Source organism: Microtus oregoni, unplaced genomic scaffold (assembly GCF_018167655.1).
Source record: "Microtus oregoni isolate MIOR12 unplaced genomic scaffold, Mior012 000037F_ref0000500, whole genome shotgun sequence".
NCBI lineage: Eukaryota > Metazoa > Chordata > Mammalia > Rodentia > Cricetidae > Microtus > Microtus oregoni.
The window spans coordinates 22,268,164-22,291,405 of record NW_024543096.1 but is presented as its reverse complement, the minus strand read 5'-3'; the positions used below and the strand labels follow the sequence as shown (position 1 = coordinate 22,291,405).

Here is a 23,242-nt window from a genome sequence, read left to right as displayed (position 1 = left end):
ACCAAGACGCGGAAAGGGAAAGTGACGCCAAGGTCACACTGGGAACGGTGCTGGACAGGTACAAGGCTCTAGAGTCCTTGACTCTCGTTCTATGTTATACTGCCCTTAATGTTTTCTCTGGTTTAGACAAATGAGAAAAATAAGAACTTCGTCATGATGGTGAACTTAAACGGTCATCCTCTGCTGTACCATGACCCTTTCTTACTACGTTAGCACAGTCTTTCCCCCTGTGAATTAACAGCAGCTGCTTTTCAAATTTTCTTATTTGGAGAAGGAAAGAACTGTTCATGTGAAGTTCCTCCTCCTTTTTTTTTAAATGATTAACTGTTAATTTTGACTGATTAAAAATTTAAATCTGTGAATATTAGTTTGGGTTGTTTAAGTTCTCAACTTAGATTCAGCCAAATTTTGGTTACTATCTTCTGGACACTGCTTTTATTTTTATCTGTCAAAACAGTGTTAATTTAGTGTGTACTGCTTCAATTCCATCTACGCGACACTGGCTTCCCTGTGGGAAGATTAAAGCATGCATTTCCTTTCAGTCTAAAGGAAAAATCTGGAACGTGGTAGCCTCTATAAGAGAGCCAAAGTAGTGGACACGAGTTAGTTTCTGCAAAAGTTACAAGAGAACCAAACAAGCCAGCCGCCAAGTTTTTCTCTGGCTATATTTCATCACCAAATCTCTCTCTGTCGAGATTGTTTGACAAGATGTAGTGTTCCTCCCAGAGCAAGGGAAAGCAGCAGGCCGACATCACCAGCCAGGATCTGGGGCGATGCCAAGGATGTGTGCCTGACCATGAGCAGGGCCCACTGGCCTAAGGCCCAGGCCTTTGAGCCAAACAGCAGCTTCATTAAAAGGGACACGCGGTGGAGACATGAGCAAGCTGTTCTGAGCTGAGTATTTATTAGCCCGCCTTGGAACACGTAGCTGTGCAGAAGAGCGCTCGGTGTGAGCAGGTGCCAGGGAGCAGACTTGGAACAGCCAGCAAGCCTTGAGGAAAGTAAGGCCTTTTAGTGCCGTCGACCAAGAAAATGCTCGATACTTTTGATAGCAACTTAACTATTTTCTGACAAAAGAAAAACAGAAGGAAAAAAAAGTAAGGAGAAAAATCTTCAAGGTTTACACGATTTCTTTGCAGCATACATTTAAATTCCGAGTCCATTAGATCTTTGTCAGACTCTTCCTTCTGCTAGCATTAGCAGCGGTTTCCCTCGCGGACCAAATAAGTACTAACTCTGGAAGTGATCGAGAGGGCGTATCATCTCAACACACAGAAGGGAGGAAAGGGTCTCTCCTCGTTTGTAATCTCTAGGTTCTGGGTGGAAAAAAACTAACGGTGAAAAAGAAGATGACCATTTGAATATCGAGATAACTTTAGAAAGAATCATAAAGTGTCTCTGTAAAGAATTCGACTTCTAAAATTCTGAACGCGATGGCTCAGAATGGGGGCTCAGGCTAAGAGTCTGAACCCAACTTGGGCTACATAATAAAATTTTCCCTGTCTCAGAATAAACAATAACAAAAGATGCACACACACACACACACACACGTGTGTGTGTGTGTGTGTGTGTGTGTATAGAAATGATTTATAACTGAGTTTAAGATATAGATTCAAAGAGCCTGAGTCATAGACTCTTACTTAGCATTTATAAGTCCCGGTCTTTGAAATGACCGCTTGGCTCACTGTGATTTAAGATGGGAGTCAAAGTGTTGCTAATCACTTTTAAGGACCTCACACACAGCCAGCTTCCCCAAGCGGCTTTCACCCTCCACTGCCTGCAGGCAGGGCTTCAGTGGGTCTGGGCCAAGATTAGGAAAGCAGGGAGATTTCAGACAGCTGAGTTAATACCACCACATATAGAAGGTGGAGAATGTGTTAGGCCGCCAATAAAAACCATAAATCACCAAGGGCAGAAGAGCAGGTCTTCCTGGGGGGGGGGGGGTGTAATGATGTCAGAGCCGTTGAAGACCCCTGGGCAGCCAGAAAGGTGACGGTGCAGACAGGAGCTAGTGTCTTAACGGCAGACAGCAGCAGAGGGAAACAGTTTCCATATTAACACCTGTGCCAACCAATACACAGGTCCGGTGGTGGCCAAATGCCCATTTTGTGTAGAAACCAGAATAAGCCAGCTGTGCCAGGAATATACAAGACTAAACTGACCAAATGAAGAGAGAGGTGCCAAGTATTTTAATAGCTCAGGGGTGGGGGAAACAACATAAAATCAAGTTCTAAACACCGACAATATTCAGGCCTAGGTCAGTTCCACAGACCTTGCGGTCAAATGACCACTTTCTGAAGTGTTCCCTACCTGATGTTTTAAATACACACACAAATATAAAAAGTGACATACTTCAATGTTTGAAAGTAAGCTGCCTGTGAACGTGGCTGGGATAATGGCAATCTGGCTTACAACAATGGAGACCGCCTGAATACACCAGCTCACTGAAAAGACAAGTTATATAAGCAACGAGAAAGCTCATGCAAGTGGAGGGAGCTCGGTGACCTTTTGGAATAGGAATGTCTCCTAGGACTTGGAAGCAAAAGACAGTGATCCCCTCTCCAGTGAATGTAGCCAACTGTAGAAGGCACTCCTGAACCTCACTAGGCAAAGGAAGCCTCAGTGAAGCAGGGGAGCACTCCAAGGGGCTGTTAGAGGCTCCTGGCCAGGGCACGGCAGGGCAAGGCAGGAGTGGTGGACGTGTCTAAGCAAAGAGCGAATCTTAAGACCTTGCCTGGCAACCCTGGGCTCTAACTCATTCCCACATCGCATGCCCTGGAGAGATTTACGCCGATTCACTCGCCGTTCATTTTCTCAAGTCGAAGGATAAATAAAAAGAACGTAAGGTGTCTCTGTGTTCTCTAAGCCTGACTTATGTGACTACCAGGACGCAGGAGCTACTGGAAAAGCTCATAAAGTGAGCTTAATCTGGAACCTGGCTCCGAATCGCCAGGCTGCACGTTCCAACGACCCGAGTGCTCTTCCCGTGACGGAGGAGATCCAGCTGACATGCCACCCCTGAAGATGCTTTAATTGTTTCCAGAGTGCTCACTAAAATGAGTAAGGAAGCCACAAGTGTGGGTGTTAATGAGTCACCCACTATGCTTAAGCTGGCCTTCATGGGACCACACGTTTCAGAAGGTTAGAGGATGTGAACTGATAAAGGTTAGGGCAGACAGTTTCTTGTTGTTTGTTTGTTTTGCTAGCCAAGCACATGACAGCTGCTGGAAAGAGAAAGAGTCCCACCTTGACGGTACCTGCACCCGTGTGCCCATACATACACATAGGTACACACATAAATAAACAAATAAAAAATACTAAAACAATGAATGTTTAAAGTGCAGTGACCTGCCTTTCTCCTTTCCAAGACGGATGCCAGCAAGACAACTTTGAGGAACTGACAGAAGGATGGGAATACTGGGAAAACCATCAAAGAGAATGGGAGTAGGGGATGCATAGCGGTGATCCTGCCCAGGGCCTGTCAGGATGCAACCAGAACGAATGGATCATGGGGACGGTCGCTCAGTAAAAGTGACTCCACTGGGGAGAAGGGGCAAAAGCAGAGCACAGTTCGTTTAGGAAAGCTGCTTCTGTGCTATAGTTTGACACTAGGTTAGTGGTTCTCAACCTGTGGGATACGACCTCTTTGGAGTAAACCTCTAGCTCCAAAAATATTTACATTACAGCTCATAACGGTGGCAAAGTTACAGTTATGAAGTAGCAACAAAAATAATTTAATGGTTGGGGCTCATCATAACATGAAGAACTGTATTAAAGGGTCTTATTGTAGGAAGGTTGAGAACAGCTGCATGAGATAATTCTTTAATTGGAGAACTCATTCTGCACGTGGAAATGCTGAGCCCTCTCTCTCTCTCTCTGAAGCTATACATAGAATTTTTCTTTTTATGTAGTTTTTTAAAAATAAAGGCTTTACTGGTATTTGTATACACATATATTATAGTCATACACACACGTATACATGTCTAGGAAGATGTACATTCATGCATGTGTATTCAGGTATTTGATAAAGAGTATCCTGTAGTCCAGGTTAGCCCAGACTCTCACCCTCACTACATAGCCAAGGTTCACCTTAAACTTGGGATTTTCCCATTCCCATCTTACAGATATGTCTGTTTTGTTTTTGTTGCTGTATTTTTGCATGGAATGAAGAATACTGGGTTTGGGGGCAAGACAGAAAAGATGATGGGAAGAGAATAAAACCAGCACAAACAGACAGAATTCCTGTAGCAATGCAGGAACCAGTGCTAATCTAGAGGTCCCAGAACTCAGATGATGCCTTCGAGGCTCTTCACCCTCTCAGAGAGGACCCAAAAGTCAAGCCCCACACGACATCACAACTCTTACCTTCCTTTTGATGTCTGTGAACTGGGAAACCATTAAGGACCAATAAAACGACAGCTCCAGGATATAATAGTAGTGAAGGTCAGCAGTGAGGGGCTGAGGGGAAAAGGGAAAAGGGGAAGATTAACAGTTAATAGAAAACCCGCTTTGTATCCCTAACGCCCTAAGCTAGCTCACTGCTAACTGCTAACGCAATCTTATGCTGAACACACGCAATTCCCATCCTTTTCTTGGTAGATGGCAGCATCTTGGGGTTGCTTATAGACTACCGCTTGATACCATTAGTTTTATCTCATCTCAAACCCAGGAAGCATTGGCTTGTACGGCAGTTTGGGATCCTAGTCAATGAGTGTAACAATAGCATCTATAGTTCTTTCACATATAGCAGCTTCGAGACACCTTAGGCCACGCGGCACATGCCCTAATACACACACACACACACACACACACACACACACACTCAGCAGCCACTGTGAGAGTTCAAAGCACAGAACAAGGAATGCAGGTGGAAGGGATGTGTTCCATAATGGTCAATGAAACAGGTTCAAGGTCGACATTCATCAGAAAAATTTTCTTTTTGGAAATGTTCAATATATTGCAATATTCAAAACAAAGGATTCAAAAATAGTTACTTAAAGATCAGAGGGACAGACACTCGAGTAGGCAGGCACTCAGTCAGGAAGTCTGAGATGAAGGTCCAGCTCTATAACATGGTAGTAAAGTTACTTATAAAATGGTAGGGGAGGGGACTGGAGACAATGCCTGTTCTGACTGCCTCAGAGGCTCAGAGAGACAGTAGAGTCAGCAAAGTGTGTTTTTTTTTTACACAGACACACATACATGCACACACACCACATGCACACACACTACATAAAAAAATCAAAGTTTTTTTCAACAGTATGTTGATGAGTTATTTTTAGCTTTTTAAAATTTGTTTTTTTTTTAATTGAGCTGGAATGAAGTGTCTTGGCTTATTGGAAAGATTAAAAAATTATCTCTGAATCTCTTCAAACATATTCACACCACTGTTCAGAAGGCAACAGTCTGTAGTATAAAGGAAATGAATGTCGTATGCACCATATGCCAGTCATGGCCTAGTGAATGGCTATCACAAGACGGCTCTTACTCAGTACGGGCACCAAGGAAAACTATGTCTCTCTTATATTTCCAACAAGGAATGTTATAGGATATTAGTTTGGCAGTTCTGGACTCAAAGTGACAAAGAAAATTACTATAGACTGAATGCTAGGACCTCTACAAACCAGTGTGTTGAAGCCTGATATCCAATGTGATGGAATTTGCAGGATGGGCTGTTGGGCAGTAATCAGGGCATGAGAGGGGAGCTCTCATGAACGGAGCACAGTTTCTTCCTGTGGAATGAAAGCAGCATCCGTGCTCAGGGGTATCTTGAAAGAAATCTATTTCCCACTGACATGCCTTTCAGATGCTGTCAGCAGCAATGCAGTCTGGGAAAACAGGGCCCTGGCTGGAGCTTCTGAGCCAAGGTCAGATTTTGGTGTTGATGAGATTCTCTGCCTCCTGGCATCATCATCTGGGAGAGTGCCTCAGAAGGTCACAGGACACGCTAGGTCACATCTAGACGGGCCGAGCTCACGTGCGTGTGAGCACCCCAGCAATCAGCACCCATCCGCCACTCTACAGTTGGCGAAACACACCCACGTGACTCACTCTGAGCATCCTGAAATCTGCAAAATTACCACTCTCATTCCTCGTGCAGATTACAGAGCTGGCAGAAAATTGCTATCAGTTAATTCAGGTTTAAAGGACACAGCCAGGTCTCGTGGCTAGGGAGGCCCCTGACCACTACATTGCGGCCTCTCCTGCCCAGTGTGTGTTCCTTGTAATGAGCTGTACAAGGGCCAACCGCATATAAATCTCACGCTACTTTAATCTTTAAAATACACACCCATAAAAACTCCTACTTGTGGAACAAATAGGCACACTCACATAAAAGAGGATGTGTGTTTAAAGTTGAAGCAGAGCTACTACTTTTCACTGAAAAAAAAATCTATCCGGTTACTTATGTGTTGAAGACAATACATATTTCATGAGCATGTTCAATCTTTAAAAGTGCGCCGAACGATTGAGAAATCTGCTCTCCATATATATATATATATATATATATATATATATATGTATGACTGTATGCAAAGCATTTTACTTGCATACATGCTATTTAATTTCCTACACCCCCTACGCGAAGCAAGCCAGTAATTTTTATTAGCATGTGACACTTGTTGAGGATAACCAATGTTGCCATGAGAGACCATGAACACTTCTGAGATCTGGGGACCCCGAACTGTATTAGTCTTACCAGTTAGAAGACAATTCTTCATCCAAATCCCCACAGACCGGGTATCTTTCTTTCCACCCTGAGGATATTTTCCACTTTTAAATTTAACCTTATCTTCTAGCCCCTCAGACTTTCATGCTAAATCTATGGTGCTGTCTATGAAACAGCCCACGGCTATATTCTGGGCCACAGTCCTAGACACTCAGCTCCAACCAAACACCCTCGCAGCTGCATTTAGAACGTGAAAGTTATTCTGGGCTACATTACAGTTAAAGACAAGGTTAAGTGTTACATTTTGTATGACATTTGTCTCAATGCCTTTCATTGTTGCGGAATTTACCTCTTAAACGTGGGGCATTGTAGCAGCTGTGGTGCCAACATTCCAAACAGATTTCCAGAAGCCTTTAATACCCTTGTCTAAGTAGGAAGGGAGATGCTGAGACGCACCAGGCAGACAGGGGAGTGCGGCTGGGCCTGAAGCAACTGTGTCAGGTAATGGACTGGCTTCCACCTTCTGTCAGTCCCTAGTTATTGCAGGAATTCCCAGCTTCCTCTAACTATGTCCTGCTGCTTATGGAAATTCTTTTCTAATCTAAATAAATTAAGGGATTCAAATGCAAACTGGAATTCCATTTCAATGTGCCTTTAGCCTTGAAGGAGTATCCAGTGTCAGCCTACCAATGGCAGCTCTCAGGACAGCACAGAAAATGTGGACTACGTGTTCCCCATTAACCCTATACACACAGGAAGTCTAAACGCCTCTAAAATGCAAACCCCAAGCTAAAAATAAAAATGAAGGCGCTTATTACAATACCTAGTTTCATTTGCTTCCCTTCTAGGACATATCTTGACAAACTAGAAAATTCCCTGTTCTACCTTTGATCTTTTATATTTTTAATGTAATCAAAATTAATTGATCCAGGGGGGACAAGGACTTGTGCTAATCCTACTGAATTCACGAGGGGATGCAAAAGTGCAGCAGTGGGCAGAGAGGGAAACCTCCCCTTCCAGGGCTATGATTGCATTTCGGTTGTCAAAGATGGTGCCTCCTTTTCAGTTGCAGAAACAATTCATCCAGGTGTAATGGCTTTTAGTGCAGTTTTCTGCATTGGGAGAAATGGTGCTTGATTTACATATTTAGAGGCTACTTCTAAGCTCCAAAGTCAACAGAACTCAGCAGGCTACCCCTGAACATTCCTACTTGCTGTGGAGGCAAACCCGCACTGCCAGCAGGCCTTTCTAGACTTTCCTCTGTGCTGAGAACCAGGAACCTATCACCCACTGAAGTGACTAGATCCTGTTCTCCAGCAAAACAACCTTACATATTTATCCCACCTGATAAAGCAACCAGACTTTGATTCGGCACTTCATTTAAGAACACATGAAACCTTGTCTTCACTAGGTTATGATTGATGTTAACGAGCAGGAGCAATACCAAAACGTAAGTGGCTACTCAACCAGCTGCATTCTGCATGGCACCAGGAAGATGACCTAGGGAAAATTCCCTACATCTGTAAACCCCAGAAGTCAGACCTTCTTACCTGGTAGGGGTAGTTATACCAGCAGTGTCTTGTATTCCACAGCCAAGGGGTCTGGAAGAAAAAAAAACAAAGAAATGGACATTACATGCTTTAGAACTGTTAAAACATCAGGAATCCAACCACAGTGCTCTCTGGAATGGAGTTCTCTCACACCCGGAGGTCATATATTCTGTTGGTCGCTCGCTCTGTTGTATTCCTGCAATGTACCAACCTCAACAGCTGTGCTTCCAGGGCTGGATGCAAAACATCCGTCTCACGTATGGGAAAACATGGCTAACAGTTGGTACAATCTACCCTGGAACTCCCGGGCCTCAACATTCATTCTTTGACCAGGGTTCCCCGACACGCTTCACTTCAGCAGGATGGCTCAGAGGAATCCCCATGGTACCCTCTACCTCCCATCTTCTGGTCCAAGTTTCTAGGATAAATCATTCTTCTTTGATGGCAACTGTTTGCCTTATAAAAGCATATAACTTCAAAAAATCTAAGTAATCACACAAATTCCAAAACCTACAATGACCAGAGAAGAACTGATGTGAACTGAGACAGAGAGCTGAACCATCCAACAACATCAGGACCAACATCCTCACAGTTTTCTATTAACGTTCTCTGAGGTTCCTCATCCGCGGTTAGCCGCCAACTCTGAAGTACCCATCCCTAGGCACTGATATACCCATATTGTTCTGGTGATTCTTCTCCCTGATTGTCACTCCTGGGCCACACGATGAAAACGACTACTTTCTGACGGCTAATATTTGTTAGGCCTGCCTATGTCTAACACATTGTGGTGGTGCGGATGCAAAAAACTCATTGAATCCTTACAATGGTATTGACATTATTCTTATTTCTTTCACTAGGTAAATGCAGGCCCTTTGTCTGGAAGATCTTCCTAGGTCACATGGTCCGGTAGTGACTAAATTGCGATCAAATAGAGACCGTGTGGTCCCCTGCTGACATGCAGTCACTACGTCTCCTCTGAGTCTGATAAAACCGAACTGCATAAAAAGGGCCCCCTGAGGGAGCACATTTTAAAATGTCTGCGAGTCTCCGTATTTTCTCTTCATTTAAGCACCATCCCCCTTCTTTCTTTTGAGAGTTTTGCTGTTTGGGGTTCTCATTTGCTATTGGTTCAACACTACCCACTATCCACTCTGTGTGGCTAGTGTCCTTGATTTCCTGGGGGTCTGGTCTGTCTATTTCCTCCATCTCTCTTATCTAGACCATTGATGGTTACTATTATGGGGTGTGTGGTGGTTTGAATGAGAAGGGCTCCTAAAAGCACATAAATTTGAATGCTTGGTCTCTCGTCGGTGCCACTGTTTCAGAAAGGATAAGGAGGTGAGTGTGGCTTGGCTGGAGGTACCGGCGCTGGAGATTTGGGCTTTCAGCAGCTCACACCTGACCCAGTCTCTCTCAGCGCCCCTCCCCCACCTCTCTGCCTCCAGCTTAGAGACCACGATGTAAACTCAGCTACTGCTCCACCCTGCTTTCCTCCACGATGGCCAGAGACTCAGCCTGAAACTGTAAACAAGCCCTCCAACTAAATGCTTTCTATTATAGTTTGCCTTGGTGTCTCTTCAAGCAATGGAAAACTAAAACAGGGCAACAGCGAAGACCAAATGAGACCGAGTGTATAGAAACGCTACGGCAGCTTCAAAAGCTCAGCAAGTTATTCTATTTTCATATCATACAGGCAATGTATGTTCATTGAAGAAGATCTGGAGGGCACTGAAGAGCATGAAAATACAAACAACTTGAGTTCTTGTTAGCATGAACATTTTAAATGATAACACATTTCTGGTCTTCTTTCCCTATGTGATGTAGATATAAATATAGATTTATTTTTGAATACACACATATAAGCACGTTTTAAAAGTGTGGGCATAGCATAACATCTATTTTAAAGCTCAGTACAATGTTATTCACTACTTTTATCTCTAATAAAGTATCTCCATACTTAATTAATGGGAAAATCCCCAAGGGAAAAGGATGTCATATGTACGTGTTCACCCCAGACCCCAGCATTCGTGCTCAAGTAGACGACAGGTCAGCATGTTCTGAATGTGAATGAAAGGAAATATGAGGCCTATAACAAGCCTGGCAGAGCTTTCCAGTCTCAAGCCCCCAGGGTACAGGGCATCTGCCCCTCAAGATGTCGCAGGGATCTCTTTTGTGGCCATCATTTCCTGTCCCTTTCCTATCACAGGTAGGATGGCAGACGCAGAAAATAATCCTGCACCCAGCTTTTGTTCCTCTCCCACTTTCTTTGTGTATTAGGTTTTATTCTAAAAATTGAAGCTTCTCCCTGGATACATTGGACATTCAGCATCTAGACCCACATCTCTTGTGGTCCTGCCGACTGACTGTCCTGGGAAGAGGACACACGTCTATCTCACACTGATCTCCGCCCAAAGCAAAGGCAAAGGACTAGCCACTGTAGACAGGACAGAGCCACCAGGGCCCCAGCTCAGCTGGCCAGTTATTGACCCAATATTGTAACCGTAAGGTTCCTCCACGGGCAACACAGCACGAGCTATTAACATCACACTTCTACACACATAATGCCCCCAAACACTGTGGCACAGGCAGATCAAATGTCTTTCCCAATTCACTGAGAAAATAAAATAGAACTCCGCAGCCAAAAGGTGATTCTCTTGGGCATAGCACCTTTTACCTTTAAATTCAAACCAGAAGTGCTCCAAAATCTAAAACCCTAAAAATTCAACAACTTTACAAACATGACAAAATTCAAAAACAGCCGAAATCTAGGCTGATTCTGGACTGCACTTTCAGAGAACGGATATTCGGCCTACGGCTAGATACTGGTATATGAATCTGCAATTTATAATAAGATTATCTTATACGTGACTTTAAAAAAAGATTTATTTTTATTTTATGTGTATATGTGTTGTGCCTTCATATGTCTCTGCACCACATACATGTAGTGCCCCTGGAGGCCAGAAGAGAGTGTTGGATCCCCTGAACTGGAGTTGCTGACTGCTGTTCACTGCCAAATGGGTGGTAAGGAACTGGACGGGGTCATCTGCAAGAGCAGTAGGGGGCCTTAACCACTGAGCCGTCTCTCCAGCTCCCGCATCTAACTGTTTTAATTAAATTTATCCCATGAAACTTTTATAAATTCCTGTAATCAATTTCTCCATTGACAAACTTTTAATGCTGCTCCCAGGAGCCATGCGTTATTAAACAATGATCTGGTCCCAGGTTTGCGTTACTTCCTTATGAACTGTTCAGAGTCCAGTCTCTTACCATGGCTCTTGGTTGCCTGTCAGAACTCAATGGTAAGCCCCTGTTGCTGAAGACACCACTCATCTTGGTTGCAAGAACCAGAGAAACCAAGTCAGGACTAAGATGAAAGCTTTCTCCCTACTGGGTAGCATTTTCCATCTTCAAAGGTGCTCTGCAGGCTCCCTGGGAGAAAGGGCATCGGTATGTTTACCTAGCAGAGAACCACCTATCAGATAAGATATGCCCACTACTGCCAAGTGGCTCAGCTGTTGTGGTGGCCACTGGCAGCTCTCTGATTGGATTTGAGTCCTGTTCCACAGGAAGGCATTGATGTCTGGTACCGTAAACCTAGTCAAAAACTCCCTGAACCCCAGCAATGACTAGAATAGTAATATATCCTAAAAAGTGTAATTGTGGCTCTTAAATCCTAGAGAGTCATCATATTTGATGTTAAGGTCCACTCAACAGGAGAGAACTCATGCCTCGTACTGCAAACCTGGTTTACTACCTATGGCTGATGAGGTCAGAGACCCTAGAAAATTTAATACTGTCACGTCCTTAAACGAGTACAATTTCTAAATGTACTCCTATAGTCACAGATAAGTGCGGCTCTTATCCCTCATCAAAGCTTGAGTTTGCTTTGTACAGAGACCACTACAGAAATCCACAACTAGTCAAAATGCAAAAACTGATTAATCGTGGGGTGCTCAGCCCCCAAATTATACATCTACAAGACAATCCCTACACCTAAGTTCAGGGAACATCCCAGAAGAGGGCATAGGAAGGCTGTAGGAGGTAGAGAACCAGGACAGATCCTGAAAGACGGTGTCTTTCTATTTGACAAGGACGCTGTACCCAGGAAAGGTCAACAACATGGCTGCCTAGATAAGACCGGTACAATCAGAACACCAGTCCACATCTCAGCATGGACTGGGGCAATTTCAAAAGGCCCCATGCCTAGAGCAAGAGCTACAAGCAATGAATGGCCTTTGAGGGAGGGAGAAACAGTCTTCTCCAGGGACAAGTGCCAATCCTAAGTGAGCAAATCTAAACACTTTTCCAAAGGAACTACACTAAGGAGACGCGTCAGCTGTGTTTATAAACAAACAAAAAGTATATATATGTATAGAGCGTTAAAGAAGAATAAGGAGCCATGAGAATGGGAGGCATGGCATAAGTTAGAGGAAGGGAAAGCGGGGGGGGGGATGAATGAAGTACAATACTCATATAAGAAATAAAAAAAAGACATTTTTAAGAAGGTATGAAGTTAGAAATAAGACTGGGTGGGAGACATTGGAGGAGCTGGGGGGGGGTTGTGATGGATGAATATGATCAAAGTATACTATATTAATGTATAAATACATTTCCAAAGAATAAATAAAGGTATTACTTTTAAAAGGCTAGGAAACTTAGGAAGTCCAGTAACTCTCCATGTTTATTGCTTTGGTAGAGCAGGAGCAGCAGCCTCTTCCTGCTCCACACCTGTCCACGTAAGCAACGCTATGAAGCCCCGTGCAGACTTAAGGTAAACTCATGAACATTATCTCATCTAATCCGCACACAACTTGTAGGTGATCAAAATAACGCAGCTAGCAGGTGCCTGCCTTAAGAGATTTACAAAGAACGTGGCGGCTCGGAGCTCAACACATTGCTGAAAGACAGCCTGATTCAGTACATCTGGCTGAGGGAGGGGGTGAAACTCTGCATTTCTTACATCCCAATTGATGCTGGAATTGTTAGATCATGACCTATACTTAGAAGTAAGGTGGTACAGGATGCTAAAAAGGCGGATTCTAAATCAACTCATTGTTAGTCTACAATTCAGCGCAGACGAACGGAATTAGTTCTAACAACCATTTGCAGAAGGGAATCTTTGCTGGTAGATGATTGCTAGAGTTAGCAATTCTCGGCCAACCTCCCTTAGAACAGCCGTACATCTAACTTCCAGCAGAAGAGCTGTGAGCGGAATTTCTGTGAGACACTTTGGGATGCTGCTCCTAACAGCGCCGCTGTCTGGGAATAGGTTTGTCACACTCCTTCACGGCCATCGGAGGGAGATAATGAGAACCGAGGTCTACTGAGATGGTGCCAGGGGCTCCTCACCAGTCCTTGTTTGCTGATTTTGTATTGCCTATGTAAGATACACAAATTTCTATCACAGCTCTCATTTCTGAGCTACTGCGATACACGCGGACAGACCCCAAACACAACACAGTAGCATAGTCCACCTTTCATATATACACCAAGGTGAAGTGTCATTCCAGAACCCACTTTGGAGGGGAACAGTAACACATGGGCTACCTAGCTGGTCAGTAGAAAAGTCAAGTCAGGCAGGTCCTTGCACTGTCCTCCCCTCTAGGTACTGTGGATGGACACAGATAGGCAATTAAAAAAATGCCACCAGGTAGACATTTGGGGTTTATTTCACATTTTCGTGTATGTGACTATTACCTAATAACACTGAATGCTGTTACATGGAAAAGACCTCCCTCTCAAATCCAGTTTAATCCACAGAAGATCCCCAGGCCTTTTACATCGAGAGCTCCATGTTATCAGTCACCATGGAGATGCTTGGGCTTGCTGTCTCCATGTTAAAACTGGTCAATAGATAGTGAATGAACACTTTTTTAATTTTTAAAATCTATCATAGACTGATTTGTGCGTTAACCCTGAACTGATATGCAGACGTTTTAATACTCAGCGTCTCTGTATTTGAGGCATAGCCCTTAAATACTTTTCTTCCTCTCCAGACACACACTCAGAAGAGCGAGGTGGTGCAGAGTCCCGGAAAAGGTGGCCATCTGCACACCAGGCACAACTGCCTGCCAGACCTTCATTTGGAGCCTCCAGAATGGTGAGGAATACATTTCAGGCAGCCGGTGTGTTTTGTGATGGCAGTCTAAGCTAACACAGCATTATAAGACCACACGACGCTTACCAGCTACTAAATTACAAACCAGCTGATTTCATTTTAAGCCAACTGACAAAGTATCTTATTAAGACTAAGGTCGCATTATGGGGTATGAAAAATTACCTTCAACACCCTCCATCTAAACCACAATGTACAAAGGGATTTTTCATTACGTTAAGAACATCTGCTCACAGACACCAACTCAACAGCAAGCACATTCATCAATAATACAGAGCCCCAGGGGAGGCATACGTGTGGCTCTTTTCACCCCCAACAAACCAAATCCCAGCAGCAGGATGGAGCCTTGGGGGTACTGCTAGGGCTCACCCCGAAGTCTTCATTTGCATAAGTAAAGATATGAGTGAGATTTATTCTTTTACTTTTTATTTGAAGAGTAAGTAAATCTAGGTTATCAGGTTTCTTTTTATTGTCTGTACTATAGAGATCCCATCACGAATCTAACATAAAAATAGGTAAGGTCTGCTCACTTTATTCTCTGAAATAATTACGTCAGTTTAAGCAAAGGGAGAAGAGATGTTAAACAATCAGAAAAGAATATACATCTTACCATGATGAAATTAAAAACAGAAACGCACATCCAGGTACATATAACATACAAGCATACAATCATTCATTCATACATACATACATCCATGCATAGTTTTTAGGGAATTGGTGAGGACCTGAAGCTCAGGAGATAATAGTTTCATTCAAATAATTGTTTTGGTTTAACAAGAGAGCACAAATTATATGAATTAAAATATGTAGGTTTGAATATGTTGAATATGATTACATGTGTTGCTTTATCAAAGACATGAAAGGTCTGTGGTCTGTACTCAATGATAGCATCTTAGAGGCAAAATTTCAGTTTCCTCTTTTCACCAAGACTCCCTTCTGGCTGGGCATAGTGGTACAGGCCTTGGATCCCAGCACTCCAGAGGCAGTGGCAGAGATGGGGGAATCTCTTTGAGCCTGAGGTTAGCCTGGTCTACATATGAGTTCCAAGACAGTCAGAGCTACATAGGTGACACCCTGTGTTAACAAAACAAAACAACAAAGAAACAAAACTTCCTTCTGTTTTCTCATGACCAGAGGAGACAGCCCAAAACGCACTGTCCTGTGTGGCTTAAGTAATAAATGTCTGGCTCTTTGGATTAGGCATGGAAATGCTAGAAAGGTACTCCCTGAATTAAGGAAAGATGTATTAATAACATATAAGTATTGCAAATCCTTTTGCAAAACTTTTTTCTCTGAAAACACCCCAGCCAAGCAATATTGCATTATTTCAACATTATACCTTTTGGGTGTATCCAGGCCTTACTTCTAGAACAGACTAAGGAAAATGCTTCCATGCTGGCAGCAAACTTAGGCTAGAAATCAGTCTTCGTTCATGCTGAGATCAATCTAAAGTCCCACATGATATTTTTACTTTGAAATTTAGTCCAAGGGAAGAAATATTTTTTTCAGTCCAAGGGAAAAAAATATTGTGCTTTTTTTTTTTCTGTGAAAGCTTAGCTTGTTTCATCGACACATGAGAACAAGGTCACCTCCTATGACATTGCATCTTGGCTTTGGGAAGTTGACATCTAACCCTGAAGCTCAGTCACATCCACTGTGCCTATCTTCCAACATCTCTGCGTATCTCTCCTTTCATCTGTAATTTTAATAATGTTTAATATCGATATTACATAAACACCGAAAGTCCTTGTAAACACTCAACTGGATACTTTATTATTCAGTATAATGATCTAGACTTTATTCTAATTTAAAAACAGAATCAAAAGGTACATTTTATGTTTTGCAATCTTAAAAGGATGCAAAGAAACTACCTTTGTCTTTCATCCTACAGGTAGAAAGTGCCCGGCAATGCTTAGCAGAAGGGACCAGGGATCTTTTTCTCCTTTTCTGAGCCTGGAGACACAGGACTATAAATCTGCAAAGCGGTAACTTCTCCCTGGAGGTGCACGGCCTCTGTGTTAGCTTTGAAAGTTCTTGTCACATGCGATGTAATTTGGACCCAACCCTGTGGCAACACACAAGGACGGTAGCCTTTCATGTTGATCAGGCTCAGCAGGGGTGCTGTTTTTCTAGATCTGGTCTTGCATGTGTCTTCAGCACATTTTGCAATCAATTTTGAAAGTGATCTGAAGATCTGGCAAGCCCATGTAAGCAGAAGATCCTAAAGAGCCCTGGACCTGAGGCCACGGGGCCTCTATGAAGGTTTTATCAGAGAAACAAAGATGAGGGAATGGCAGCAGCATTCCTCTCAGCCAGTAGAACTCAACTTTTCTGCCTCTGCTCAACTGCAGGGCTCCAATACACCAACTGTCATAGGGCATGCTGGCTCTGGTTCCCGAGATCCAGCATCCCAGGCCACCTCTGTCAGGGCTGATGTGCACGCTTCTCCACGTAGCCACAAGTAAAAATCCAGATGCCTTGGTTAATTCCATATTTAGAGAAAGAAGCTGGGATGAAGAGACCTCACCAAGGAGAAAAAATATGATTTATAGAGAGGAATAAAATGGTGAAGATGTCAACACAAAGAACGGCAGATGGGCAGGCAAATTAATAAGGAATTTGGCAATGAAGCCAACAAGAGTGGCTATTAAGAAGTATAAATTAGTCAAAAGACAATTTCAGAACAACTTACAACATGCAACAAAGGACTGATAGCTCTAATATGTAAAGGAATCATACACTGACCAAGAGACTTAGCATATAATAGAAAAATGAAGCAAAAATACAAATAGGCAGCATTTAAATAAAATGTTTCTGTTTTAATAATAAAATCTATAGAACAAAATTGCACAGACTTTTTATTTTACTGCAGTACCTAGCACATATTTAACAAGGTTAATATCAAGGGATCATCAGTGCAAATAAAAAACCAATATGCTGCCAATTAACATATATCAAGAGTCTTTAAAATGTGCATGCCCTTGACCCAGAATTTACTATAAAAAAACCCCCAAACCACAAAACACCAGGCTTTGTTGTAAAGGTATTTGATACATAAATATCTGTTACAGTTCTTTTTCTAATTATGTATGGATAAAATAAATATAATTATCAATAATATGAGGTTAAACGTTCTGAGTCTGGCCTCCTTTAAAAGCAGATGCTGGGATGCAGAACTGGATGCAGACTGGTGAGAAGAAAGCAAGACAGATGAGGAGGAGACGTGGTAAGGTTTGCAGAAATGAGCTGACTCCTGCTGCTGGCAGCACCCTCTGAACCCCACTGGAAAGCCCCTTCCTCACAGGCATCCAGTAACAGTCTCACCTCAGAACCGGACACCAGCAATGTGCCCTCCCCTCCCATCCCCTATTGCCTGAAAGCTACAGTGTTAATTTCTCCATGTTTCTAGCTTGTACCTTCCTGAGCCTAACTGATCCCCACAGCTCTGGAATAAGTCGAGTGGGGGTGGGGGCGACACTGCTGGAATATCGTGTGGGATTGCTGTCAAAGACGTACGGGACTGTCTATCCCAGCTGTGCTGACATCATGGGGCCAAGGGGGACGAACATAATGGGCTTATTTTATATGAAAATCAGATCACAAGAAGAGTCTACAACATGTTTACGAGATAGAGCTGACACTGTATTTGCTTGATATCCATGAATTGATTCCATGACCTCTCAAAGATACTGGCAACTGCAAATGCTCAGGCCTTTGTATAAACTGGGGTAGCATTTGCTTCTATACTTCCATGCATATTCCCACATAGTGTAAAGCCTCTCCAGACGAAGCACATCTAATCCGAAGACAGCGCTCTGGGAGAAAGGGTTACACGCTTGTGTTTGGAAGACCGTAGATGTTTAATACACGTGCATTGTTTTTTATCAATAGTTGACTGAATCCTTAACTGTAGTAACAGTGGATATGGAGAAAGAACTACATTTTATATACACACACACCTTAAAATGAGCTATTTACTACTTATCTCTGAGTAGCGATTTTCTCAGTGGTTTTCCTTTGTTTGTATATCAATATTAAACTAAACAGGTTGTCATATCCATTTTCTGCAGTGAACAAGTTTTATTCAAAGACAGTTAAGTCCAGCCTATGAAGTTTCAATGGTCCTATAAAAGACATTTTATTCATACACAGCATTAAGAGAATAATAATACATTGCCACCCTCAAATTATCCAATAATCATAATTAGCTTTAAGTTTAAAGCTAGCACAGGAAATAGCTGCCTTTGGAGTTCTGTATTTATAGGCTTATTTTAAGTATAAACATATTATTAATAACTTAATCCTAAATTCTCAATTTAAAGTAGAACTAGAGACTAATATAAGCAAATAATATAACACAAAGTTTTACATTCATTCTAGCGTCCTCACTAACCGCATATTTACTTTTAAAACCACCAACTAGCCCCGGGCATCTCTGTGCTGTCCTGGTACCCTCTGCATTCATGCAGTCTTTCGTGTGCTTGTGGAGTGGCTAACATGAACTCACCACCTTCAAGCTCTCCATCTTTGGGGAATCTTGCCATCTCCCAGGCAACCAAAACAAGTACATTATAGACTCTAGCAGCTATAAATGCAAGATGCAAGAAAGGAGTACACACGAGGGCACTAAACCCAGCCTTGGAGGCTGTTGCGGGAGGGGGAGACTCTATTGGAGTTGGCATATGGTAGGAAGCAGTAGACATACAGAAGATAGTCACTAGACAGAGGGAGGAATTTCCAGAGAAAATCAGAACAGATCATTGTCATTTGAAGATGGAGGCATAGCTCCAACATATTTTCTATTCATTCATTCCTGTACTTTATTCTCCAGAGAGGAAAAAGCTTAGCTTGCTGTCCTCATTTTTGTCGAGCAAGTAGAATACACCTCTTCCCATTCTAGATTCTTGCGGACTTAGTTGTCCACTGTGATCATGCAAGAAAGACTATACTTCACTGGTCTACCAGTCTCTCCAGGCTGCCTTCCTGGCTGTGGTCAGTCTAGCGACCACTTACCTCTTTGCCTTATCCACAGAGCCCCTTGTCTGGCACCCCATAGCTTGCCCAGTCTTCTGAGCTCCAGTGTACTGGCTTTCTGCCTCCAGAAATTGTTTCCTGTGGCCCTTTGAAGCTCTTCCCTTCTGCAAAACTCCTACTTCTTTGAAAATTTAATACACACATCACTTTTCAGTTTTAAAAAGTGCCTCTACAGGAAACAAAGAACATACCTGAACATAATAAAGGCAATATACAGCGAGCCAACAGCCAACATCAAACTAAATGGAAAGAAATTTACAGCTATCCCACTGAAATCAGGAACAAGACAAGGTTGTCCACTCTCTGCATATCTATTCAATATAGTTCTTGAGATCCTAGCTAGAGCAGTAAGATAACAAAAGGAGGCCAAGGGATACAAATCAGAAAAGAAGTCAAACTCTCACTATTTGCTGATGATATGATAGTTTACATAAGTGACCCCAAAAATTCTATCAAGGAACTTCTACAACTCATCAACACATTCAGTAATGTAGCAGGATACAAGATTAACTAAAAAAATCAGTAGCCCCCCTTTACACAGACAATAAATGGGCCAAGAAAGAATCAGAGAAACATCACCCTTCACAGTAGCCATAAATAGCATAAAATATCTTGGAGTAACTCTAACCAAACAAGTGGAAGATTTGTATGAAAAGAACTTTAAATCTTTGAATAAAGAAATTGAAGACACCAGAAAGTGGAAAGATCTCCCATGCCCTTGGATAGGTAGAATTAACATAGTAAAAATGGCAATCTTACCAAAAGCAATCTACAGATTCAATGCAATGCCCATCAAAATCCCAGCAAAATTCTTCACAGACCTCAAAAGAACGGTACTCAACTTCATATGGAAAAGCAAAAAACCCAGGATAGCCAAAACAATCCCGTACAATAAAAGAACTTTTGGAAGCTTCAAATCTGAAGCCTTAAATCTCTAACTTCAAACTCTACTACAGAGCTACAGTACTGAAAACAGCCTGATAGTGGCATAAAAATAGACAGGAGAACCAATAGAACTGAATCAAAGACCTGAATATTAATCCACACACCTTTGAACACCTTATTTTTGACAATGAAGCAAAAAAAATCAAATGAAAAAAACATATTTAACAAATTGTGCTGGCATAACTGGATATCAACATGTAGAAGAATGAAAATAGATCCATGTCTATCACCATGCATAAAACTCAAGTCCAAATGTATCAAAGACCTCAACATAAAGCCAGCCACACTGAACCTCATAGAAGAGAAAGTGGGAAGTACACTTGAACACATTGGCACAAAGGACCACTTCATAAATATAACCCCAGTAGCACAGACACTGAGAGAAACAATGAATAAATGGGACCTCCTGAAACTGAAAAGCTTCTGTAAAGCAAAGGATATGGCCAACAAGATGAAACAGAAGTCTATAAAATGGGAAAAGATCTTCACCAACCCACATCACACAGAGGTCTAATCTCCAAAACATACAAAGAACTCAAGAAATTGGTCATCAAAAGTACAAATAATCCAATAAAAAAAAGTGGAGTACAGACCTAAACAGAGAACTCTCAACAGAGGAATCTAAAATGGCCGAAAGATACTTAAGGAAATGCTCAACATCCTTAGTTACCTAGAGAAATGCAAATCAAAACAACTCTGAGATTCTATCTTACACCTGTAAGAATGGCCAAAATCAAAAACACTGATGACAACTTATGCTGGAGAGGTTATGGGGAAAAGGGAGCACTCCTGCATTGCTGGTGGGATTGCAAGGTGGTACAGCCCCTTTGGATATCAGTATGGCAATTTCTCAGAAAATTAGGAAACAATCTACCTCAAGGCCCACCAATATCACTTTTGGGTATATATCCAAAGGATGCTCAATTGTGACACAAGGACATGTGCTCAACTATGTTCACAGCAGCTTTGTCATAGCCAAAACCTGGAAACAACCTAAATGCCCCATTTCCGAAGAATGGGTAAGGAAATGTGGTACATTTACACAATGGAGTGCTACACAGCAGAAAAAAAATGACATCTAAAAAAATGACTTCTTGAAATTTGCAGGCAAATGGATGGAGCTAGAAAACATCATATTGAGTGAGGTAACCCAGACCCAGGAAGACAATTATTATCTTTATCCACTCATAAGTGGTTTTTAAACATAAAACAAAGAAAACGAGCTTACAAATCACAATCCCAGAGAATTTAGACAACAATGACGACACTAAGAGATATATACATATATCTAATCCACATGGGAAGTAGAAAAAGACAAGATCTCCTGAGTAAATTGAGAACATGGGGACCATGGGAGAGGGATGAAGGTGAGGGAAGATGCAAGGAGGGGAGCAGAGAAAAAAATGCAGAGCTCAATAAAATCAATTAAAAAATACCTCTAATACAGGTTAAGTATGTCGGGCTCTCTGGGATTGGCTGCCTTGTTGGCAGTGGGTCAGGAGACTTCTGAGAAAACAGACGCAGCAGGAACCACTGCTCCTAAGGGACAGCCATGCAAGTCAGCAGAGAGAGGCAGGTGAAAAGGAAACTGATATTTAGAGACCCCTTCTTGTTGCCAGGCACAAGTGTTGCTATAAGCTCTGCTGTGTGAGATGCTCAAGGGGAAACCTCACAGAAGCTATAAAGACAACAGACCAGAGCAATGGGACCCAAAATCAAGCTCCCTCAACCGTGCTTTCGCTGTGTGAGAAAGGCTCCCTGCACAATACTTTCAGATCAAATACTTTACAGGAAGAGGGAAAATTCTATTTTGGATCCCCTGATAGGCACATCAACATATTTCTACTTTACTAAATTATGCATCTTGGGAGTCTAGATTTCTTCATTTGAATTTCTTCAGCTAAAACAATCTATCACAACTGACTGACTATAGGCACAGGAATAAACATCTAGTTGATCTGCACTGAAGAAGAACACAAAACCATCCAATTTTTTAATTTTAGGTTAGGAAACAGTTGTTTTTCTTTAAATGTCATTTGTGTTAAATGTAAGGGATTCATTTATGTTAATTTTAAATATCTTTTTTAATTTAAAGAATTTTTTTCAAAAGAAAGCTTTTAAAAGTCCTTCAGTTTTAATTTCCAATAAATAAATATCAATAGATATTACAGTGTCTAATGTCAATATATTAACAAAGCTCTTTAAGATTCGATGTATCTTGATGTTGTTTCAGGGTTTCAAACCTGTAAGTTTGTGAACTACTGCCTCGAGGCTGGCAAATCAATAAATAGAAAAGGACTCAAGTCTCTGACAACCCCCAGGAACAGACATGTCCCAGGCCACTCCTAACAGAGTTTTTACACATGGCATAGATCCAGTTCTTTGTCTTTCAAGTCACTGTGCTGCTGGTTTTCCTTGCTATCTTTTACCTGACCATGCAAAATACACATGGCAACAGATATATCTATCTGCAAAAGCCCTTGTTCACAACAAAAGAGACCCTGGAGTTATTCAAATGAATGTCATTCACCATATGTAAGGTCATACAGTCAATAGCAAACTGGCACTCAGCTTGATGCATCCCTCCCCCAATCTTCTCACACAAAAGCCAGAGCCAAACCAATCAGGTTGAATGGAGGAAGACTCGTTGTTGGGGTCACAATAAAGAATGCAATTAGATGATCTTTAGCAATAAGAGAGAACAAGAACTGGCCTTTGAGACTGTGCAGCTTAAATGACCATTAGGATTTTTCATAGGCATCGCTGTTTTCCTTTACATAAAGTTACCTTGAGCCAAGTCCTACATACATGAAAATCACCTTAAACACTTCAAAGAGATCATATTAAAAGGGAGTGAAAAGCCTTTTCTTCCATTCACTCTCTTCAAAATATAGAGCTCCCTAAGGTTGATTTTTTTTGTACCCATGAAAT

At 42.1% G+C, this 23,242-nt stretch overlaps 1 protein-coding gene across 2 annotated transcripts in view; it reads right to left on the bottom strand.

Annotated features, from left to right (window-relative positions):
• Cers6 (ceramide synthase 6) overlaps nucleotides 1–23,242 on the bottom strand; it is a 240,580-nt gene that overhangs the window by 51,353 nt on the left and 165,985 nt on the right. For both annotated transcript variants that reach the window (XM_041631425.1, XM_041631426.1), the window contains exons 5-6: nucleotides 8,218–8,268; nucleotides 4,366–4,458 (exon numbers count right to left, since the gene is read on the bottom strand). In XM_041631425.1, coding sequence (XP_041487359.1) covers nucleotides 4,366–4,458; nucleotides 8,218–8,268 — 144 coding nt within the window. The remainder of the gene's footprint in view (nucleotides 1–4,365; nucleotides 4,459–8,217; nucleotides 8,269–23,242) is intronic.